Source organism: Hippocampus comes, unplaced genomic scaffold (genome assembly GCF_001891065.2).
Source record: "Hippocampus comes isolate QL1 unplaced genomic scaffold, H_comes_QL1_v1.1 scaffold100, whole genome shotgun sequence".
NCBI classification, from domain to species: domain Eukaryota; kingdom Metazoa; phylum Chordata; class Actinopteri; order Syngnathiformes; family Syngnathidae; genus Hippocampus; species Hippocampus comes.
In genome coordinates, this window is record NW_017805282.1 from 1204783 (window position 1) to 1212788 (window position 8006).

The window sequence follows — 8006 nt, forward strand, 5'->3', positions numbered from 1 at the left end:
TGGGCCCCAACCGCCGCACGCCGCAGACATCCGACGTGGGTAGGAGCAAGCGGCCTCTTTGGCCGGACGACCCGGGCGTGCTAGGGTCCGCCGAGGGAACCCGCAGCCTCAGGCGACGACGCAAGGTCAAGCGCATGGCTGTGGATCCCCCAGCCGAACCGGACCTCCCCTCCGCAGTGATGCCGGCCCCACCGTCCGTCCCCAAGGCTCGCGCGGCGGGCGCCGGGCCCAGCCGGCCGAGCCCCGGCGAGGGCCGGGCGGTCATGGAAATCTGTGGCGGCGGCCCGTTCCCGGGGATGGGAAGTAAGAACAGAATGAAGAAGAGGAAGCTGGCCCCCCACAGGCTGGGGGCGGAGGCTGCCGATGAAGGAGTAGTGGTGGAGAGCGAGGAGCCCGTCTCATCTGTGGGGGAAGGATGCAAGGACAAGATGGAGCTGGAGGAGCACAAGGGCTCTGATGAGGAGATGAGCGACAGGTGGTTAGTGTTTGGACTTTTTCTCTCCCCCCCCAACCCCCCCTTGTCCCACCCGGAGGCCATTTTGTCACCGTTGCTAAGTGACATGAGTGATTTGAGGAGGTCACAAGTTCATGCGCCATATGGACAGGAAGTGCACTCATCATGCAAAAGTTGTTGAATTAAATAATAGAATGTCAAAAAGTACACGAAATACATGATACAATTGTTGGAATTTCATAAAAAAGACGATAAAAAGTACATTACCAATATATGGTAACGTTTAAACAAATAAATGCATTTCAATGAGAGAATTTGAATTTTGAAAGAATAATTTGATACATAAATAAAAATAAAATAACATTGATACAATACAAAAAAAAATGCATACCTGTACATCCAAAACGTTAACTGAAACGCGATAGAACAAATTAACTGAAAAAGATTTTTGGTTTTCTCCGCTTTTTGTTCAGAAACCAGTATTTGTACTAATGTTCTACTGCTGATCACTAATGAACAGAAAAAGCAAGAAGCAATTTTTTTATTCCTGGTGTAAGAAGAGAGCCGGCCGTTTCTTTCCTTTGGTAGGTTCGGTGCACGAAACACAATATTGTGTTGATGTTGGAAATCGGTCAAAGCCCTCGCCTTGAATAAGTTAATGACAATCAAAATCCATCATAATCCATCCCACAATGTATTTTTTCTTTTCATCTCCAAAACAAAATGTTGTGTCCTTCTGTACCTGTAGTGAAACCAGCAGCGTGAGTAACAGCAGCGACGGAGGCCTCTACACCAACGACGAAGGCCGGCAAGGTACTTTCACCTCACGGTCATATTTCACTTCACACTACATTAGCATCAACAAAATAGCATTTCAGGAGCCGTTCATATGCAAATGTCACTTGCAGGTGACGACGAGCAGAGCGACTGGTTCTGCGAAGGAGAACCCGGCTCGGGCAGCGTGGGTGCTTGCGGGGTGGCGGGTGTCATCCCTTGGTGGGAGAGCGATGCCTGCGCAGAGGACCTGGACCTGAATGACCCAGTCTTCAGCAACATCCTCACGGGCTCCTTCCCCCTCATGAGCCCCAACGCCAGGAGAGGTAGGCACTGATAACCCCACATGTCAGCATAACATCCATTAAAAAAAAAAATGTACTGGTTGTTTTACGTTTTGCCACGTCCGTTAGCTGCACAGTGATTGAAGCCTGATACACGTTGTCATGTTGCCGTTCAAATTTTTGCAACGTAAAGAAAATAATGGACCTACTGTCAGCTCAAAAGTTTAAAAACAAAACAAAATAAAAAAACATCAAATGGAGCACTCGGAAGGCAGAGTAACACCGAATGTAGATTTAATTGTGAGAGTCTGTGCTTGATTGTACCAGTAGGGGGCACCAGGGACAAACCAAAGCTAATGTTGAACCACAGCTTGCGTGACAACACCACTGTCATGGATGAAGTAGACTCAAACTCAGAACTATCCATCCATCCATTTTCCGATCCGCTTATCCTCACAAGGGTCGCGGGGGATGCTGGAGCCTATCCTAGCCGTCTTCGGGCAGTAAGCGGGGACACCCTGAACCGGTTGCCAGCCAATCAAAGGGCACACAGAGTCCAACAACCATCCGTGCTCACACTCAACTCACACCAAGGGACAATTTAGAGTGCTCAATCAGCCTGCCGTGCATGTTTTTGGAATGTGGGAGAGAGAAAACCCACGCTGGCCTGGGGAGAACATGCAAACTCCTCACAGGGAGCTGCAATTGAACCCCTGCATTGTGCGGTCGACGCACTAACCACTTGGTCACCGGGCCGCCCTGCACTTTGCGTTCGACGCACTAACCACTTGGTCGGGCCGCCCATCTCAGAACTAACGGTGGAACAAATATTGGAGGTGGAAACCATCCAGACTTCATGAACTGCAGTCGGGCGGAGACTTCCAGGGCACAAACCACATTTGAAATGGCCTGGCTGTGCTGATATAAAGCTGTAGGAGTTGGTGAATGATGACCTGGCCCTGACTTTCAAGCAACTTCGAGGCACAGTGGAGAAGAAATTGGAAAGAATGGGGGGAAATCATCTTTCAGTATGGCATGAAAAGGTCTGCCATGGGATAACTCTCATGACTAATTGGGCATTAGCTCAGGTCTGATCAGCCTGTCGCTGGCCGCCTCCTGTGAAGGTGTGAATTGCCAAAGCACTCCATGAGCCAGAGGAGCACGACTGAGGATGTGTCCCGAAATTTCAACTGTCCCATTTTTTTTTCTTCTCACATCATTCGCCAACAACAAATCCGCCAACTCTCTGATTGTACTTGCACAAGGATGACAGCATCTCGTCATGTGTTTTTGGAGCTTCCTGTTAGCACACTTTGCTAAATACAAATACATTGTTTTACCCGGCGTACAACTAGATTCCAATGTTTTATTTCAATTTGGAGATGCATTTATCGTTGCTGCCCGTCAGGGTTCCAGGCCCGGCTCAGCCGACTCCACGGGCACCCGAGGCCCTGTAACGACCTGCTGCAGGGCGGCAGCAGTCAAGCCTTCGACAACGGTCACGAGTGAGTTACTCTCCTTTTCAAAATGATTGATTCGAAGAGGTGCTCTGATGTCACATCCGCTAAAGTTTCGCCCTCAACAGGCCGTGGTTCAGCTCAAGCTCGAGGAGGGAACATGGGCAAGTGAGTCTTGAGGACACATGCCGCTAGATATAGATTCATCGGAGATGAAATAGAAGCCATTTTTCTGTCTCTGAATTTCACACAGAGGCCAATTGAGAAGGTTACAAGAGCCTTTGCTACTTTATACTCAACAAACAAAATATTTGGCTTTGCCTCCCTTGTTCCATGAATTGATATACAGTGAAACTCTTCTACAACGAAACCTACATGGGCGAAAATACCCCCTAGTGTGAAAAAAATCGTTCATGCATTAACACCATTCCCACTTTCCTGCCCCCCATACAACGTAAAAACCCTCTGTTGCGTTATACGAGATCTTTTTCTCTGCTCTTTTTCTCGCAACGAGATTCACTACAACGAAGTCTAATCCAACAGCGACCTCTCCTGCTTCATTTGGAAACGGCAACAGCAACCACCACCCTGGTTGACACATGCGCAGTAGTCCAGGAAGTATTTGTTAGTGTTAGTTTCAGACGCAGCAAGAACGTTGCATTGCTAAAATGGCTACAAAACGGACCTCTGGATGTCAAGCAACTAAGACAAAAAGTTCAGACGCTGGAAGAGAGGGTCAAATTGGAAGGAAGCAAAATAAAATACATTATCCAAGAAATTGATGTAAGTGAAAAAGCAAATGCTGATCGTAAATTTCACAAATTATTTCCCTTTTTTCTTTCTACACTGACTATATGAAGTGTCAAATAAGTGTATGCTCATACTTATGCACTATTGGAATAAAAATGAAGAGTACACATTTGTTCATGTGTGCGCGTGTACATCTGAGATCAAATTTGCTACAGTGAAAACCCCCCTGTTGTGAAAAATGTCTTGCTGCAAAACATGATTTCGTTGTAGAGGAGTTTCACTGTATCATGAAAAAAAGGGAACAGTTAAAGGCTTGCATGCAGTGGTCTTCAGTGTAATTTGGCATTTCTTAACATTGCCCCCCCCACACCTCGCTTCAGTTACACTGGGACCCTCGGACGGAACGAGGCCATCGTAGGAGCTGCTCGGTAAAAACGGCCAACAGGTGAGGATGTCGCAGTTGTAGCTGATTGCTCATCTGCTTCGTCTTTCCAAAATGTGTCTCTCTTCACCTGTTTTGGCAGACAGACGAGCGGCCACCTGGGCTCCCTGTGCATGGGCGACGTCAAGCGGAGGCGGAAGGCAGCCCCCCTCGGGTCCACGGCGTCCTCAGGTACTTGAATGCGCAACTCACGCCCCATCTTGTCTTTCATATCAGCTGTCCATGAAAAACTAAATCAAAGTGTATTCTCATTTAGGAGTTAAAAACACAAACAAAAAAGTCTGGTCCGGCGGAGCTTAGTTGAAGCTCCGCCGGACCAGACTCGGCTGTCAGTCACAAGAGATGTCGGATAAGCTCATCAGCCACTCTGCCCAACATCTCAAAGCCAGAGAGTGCCTGAGAGTGTCAGAGCAAATGTGAAAAGTTTTTGGCCGGGACCCGCCCGGAACTTGGCCCTGGAGAGTGTAAACGAGAGAGCAGCTTAACCCTGCGTGCAAATAAAGCGAGGATTAAAAAGGCATAATGGGTAGCCCTGTCGCGACTCGACTTCCAGGAAGAGATGGAACAAAGTGACCACAATCTCTTCAGGGCGGACACACTTTCCTCTTTGTGTCACAATTTGTTGTACACTTCCTCCTTTGGTGTCGCTAATAAGATCACGTTTGAATGTTTAGTGTGCGCAGTGAAATATAATTGATATCACAAATGAATTCAACTCTTCTGTTTCCTTTAGATTTGTAAAACTTTGAGCTACCTCTCCATGTTCTCACATCGAACGTGAGAATGTGAATTTCTTGACTCTGTTACATTCCAGCCGGAGAGCAAATCCATCGTTAATCGCACTGTTGTGTCCACTCGCCGTCCCCTTCGTTTCAGCTGTGGTGGGCGAGAGCGCGCTGCCTATTCCCGACACCAACCTGGGCAACCGCATGTTGCAGAGCATGGGATGGACTCCGGGTGTGGGCCTGGGTCCCGAGGGGCGGGGCATCACCGAGCCCATCCGGGCCCTTCAGAGACCGAAAGGCACGGGGTTGGGTTTCAACTGATCGCCGACGAGCCAACTCGTTGTGTGACATCAAAGCTGCGGGGGGGAAATCTGCGTGACGAATACTTGATTTCCCATATTGGGGAGTTGGAAGTGACCCGAAGCCAAGACTGAGATCTTACGACCTTTTCTGCCTCATCAAACAAGCGTTCAGGCCACCAGAAAAGTTGAGCCACTGATGAACTCCAGCTTGGACTGCGCAGGTCAGTGAAATTGTTGCGCGCAATCTGGAGCTTACGTCAAGATTTCTCGTAGTGTCACGAGGTGAAGTTATAACGTGTGGATGGATGCGCATCACTCCATGTTGTCTTCATCTCGAGGAAAAAAAAAAACATCTGCGTGTTTTGTTTTGTTCTTCAAGGTAACGTATGTGCAGCTCTTTGGGACAAATTTAAATGATTTTTTTTTTTTTTTACCGTATTTTCACGACCATACGGTGCACTGTCTTAAAAGGCGCGGTGTCAGATATGGGTGCGCTTTCTGTATTTAATTCATACACAAGACACACTGCATTATTGTACGGAGGCCTGGTAAAATGCATGCTAGCTTCCAAAATAGCTGCTAGCATGCACGCACGCTAGCGTATGTTTTTAAAAAGGCAATGGGAGCAAAACTGAATTCGGTGGTTATTTATTTCACAATGTGTTCACACTATTTTTGGATCAATGCTCATTCACAAGTCCATCTTGTTAACTGGAATAATAACTCCATTTGTATGATGGTCGTAGAACCCTTTATTTCGCGAGCGCTCACCGTGACCCACAGAAGGACAACTTGACTCACTCCCCAAAACCGGTGCTCTCATTTCCATTCGTTGAGGCAACAATGCCCCCTAGCAGTGTAATATTGTAAAGGTTATTACTAAAAATAAAAAGACACATCTAAAGGACGGACGGCTAAGGCATGGAAACAAGTTTTTGTCCATTATCATGGCACCCAAGATCAACAGTAAAAGCAGACTTCTTGTGTGTATCGCTACCGTGCCGGTCCCCTTCTTTTCGACTGTGGTTCACCCGGTTGTCGAAATGAGCGGCGCCTCGTCCATGTTGGTGATGCGGTTGGGCTGGATGGGTTTGTCGGCAATATTTTTATGGCAGCAGCAACGGAAGGTAGCCAGCTTTTCCTTTGTAGTCCGCCGGAAGTTACCACGCCACAGTCGTCCTCCAGATGGATATTTGGCGCCGTTTCATAAAACCAAAGCACCCAGATGGACCTCCTTGAAAATGTTGGATTTTCATTTGTTCTCCAAGCGTTTTTGCCCTCAGTCGAATGGCGACCGTCGAGACGGTTTTCCCGGCTGTTCTTTGGGACCGTGAAGCCATTGCTCGACTTGGTGTTCCAGCTCGGGCCACCTCGCCTTGTTTCCGCGGGGACTCAGCTTCGTCTCCTGCTTCTTCTACTTGCGAAGCATGGATTCGTTTATCTTAAATTCTCTCGCGGCTGTTGAACTCATTTACTCCCAAAGACGTTTTTAAACGTCTTTTCAGACTTGGTCTGGAATTGGCTGGTACCGAATAAGTTAATTGCCATGTTCCTCCGCGTAACTGATCCCTTGAAGTTTAAGATAAGAAAACTTTTATTCGTCTCGCAATGGAGAAATTCCCAATTCACAGCAGCAAAGTTATGAAAGAAAGTCGAAGAACAAAATAGAGGAGCTGCTGGAAAGGCAGCCACTCTCGCGGTGCCATCTTGAAGTCAAAATAACAAAACACGACACATAAGACACAGACAGTCGTGCAAATTTGAACTGTTCTTCGTAGGCGTGTCTCTTCATAGGTGCCGGGGGGTCCGATTATAGCCACCTACTAGTGGGCGTGCCTTGAGCATCCTCTTTCACGCCCATCCTTGCCATTCAACGTCCGCGTGCCATCTTCCGTTACGTCCGCCTTTCCTTTCACACCGCCGCCGTCACGCTGCAACATTCACAGATTTTAGAACCCGGTGGATCGATTACCGTAGTCGCCCCGTCCATTTAAGTGCGCCCTATCGTCGTGAAAATTCTGTACATTCAACGGTTTCAATGATGGTCGTTGTTGACGTGTCACTAATTTTAATGTTCCGCAGTGTAAAGGTTTGGAAATTGGCTTCCCATAAAGTAAAAGAAGAATAATAATAAAGAACAAGTGGCTGACTTAAATCGTTTTAAACTTGTAACGTACCTACAAGGATGTGCACTGGATGACCATGGAAATCAAGAGAAGATTTAAGGATTCTAATCTTATTTTTGTTTTGTGTATTCCTTTGAATGAATGTTTTTTTTTTTTTTTAAACTTAGTTTTTTTTGTTTCGTGTGACTCTGTGATCCTGACCTGTAAGATGATGACGTTCATTTGTACAGGAGAGGGCCAATAAAGTGACTTGACACCAAGCGGAGGATGACGCTGATTCTTAGTACACTGACAACTGTACGACACTAATGACCCCAGAAAGTGAATTTAGACATTTTGTTTCTTCAGACGTGATACATGTTTGAAAATAATTGTTGACAAAGTGCAAAGACGGGGAACAATGTCGCCCTCATTTGCAGAGACACAGCAACCGACTGTTTCATTTTCATCCATCCATCCATTTTCCGATCCCCTTTATGCTGGAGCCTATCACAGCCGCGTTCGGGCAGCAGGCAGGAAACACCCTGAACCGGTTGCCAGCCAATCGCAGGGCACACAGAGACCCAACAACCATCCACGCTCACACCTAGGGACAATTTCGAGCATGTGTGTCAAACTCGAGGCCCGGGGGCCAGATTTTGCCCGCCACATCATTTTATATGGCCCACGAAAGCCGCTCAAACATGTCAACT

General features: G+C 47.3%; 1 protein-coding gene and 1 long non-coding RNA gene across 2 annotated transcripts in view; one reads left to right on the forward strand and one right to left on the reverse strand.

Moving 5' to 3' along the window:
* The window catches only part of gpatch2 (G patch domain containing 2), an 8966-nt gene extending 3162 nt beyond the window's left edge, over positions 1-5804 (forward strand). The window contains exons 4-11 of the mRNA XM_019871554.1: positions 256-478; positions 1203-1267; positions 1363-1554; positions 2921-3017; positions 3098-3137; positions 4100-4164; positions 4244-4332; positions 5038-5804. Coding sequence (XP_019727113.1) covers positions 256-478; positions 1203-1267; positions 1363-1554; positions 2921-3017; positions 3098-3137; positions 4100-4164; positions 4244-4332; positions 5038-5207 — 941 coding nt within the window. The 3' untranslated portion in view covers positions 5208-5804. The remainder of the gene's footprint in view (positions 1-255; positions 479-1202; positions 1268-1362; positions 1555-2920; positions 3018-3097; positions 3138-4099; positions 4165-4243; positions 4333-5037) is intronic.
* On the reverse strand, positions 5622-6181 carry LOC109516773 (uncharacterized). The gene is made up of 2 exons (XR_002168411.1): positions 6097-6181; positions 5622-5899 (listed from the first exon to the last, which is right to left on the reverse strand). It is a non-coding gene; the product is annotated as an uncharacterized LOC109516773 (long non-coding RNA).
* Positions 6182-8006: the final 1825 nt, after the last annotated feature.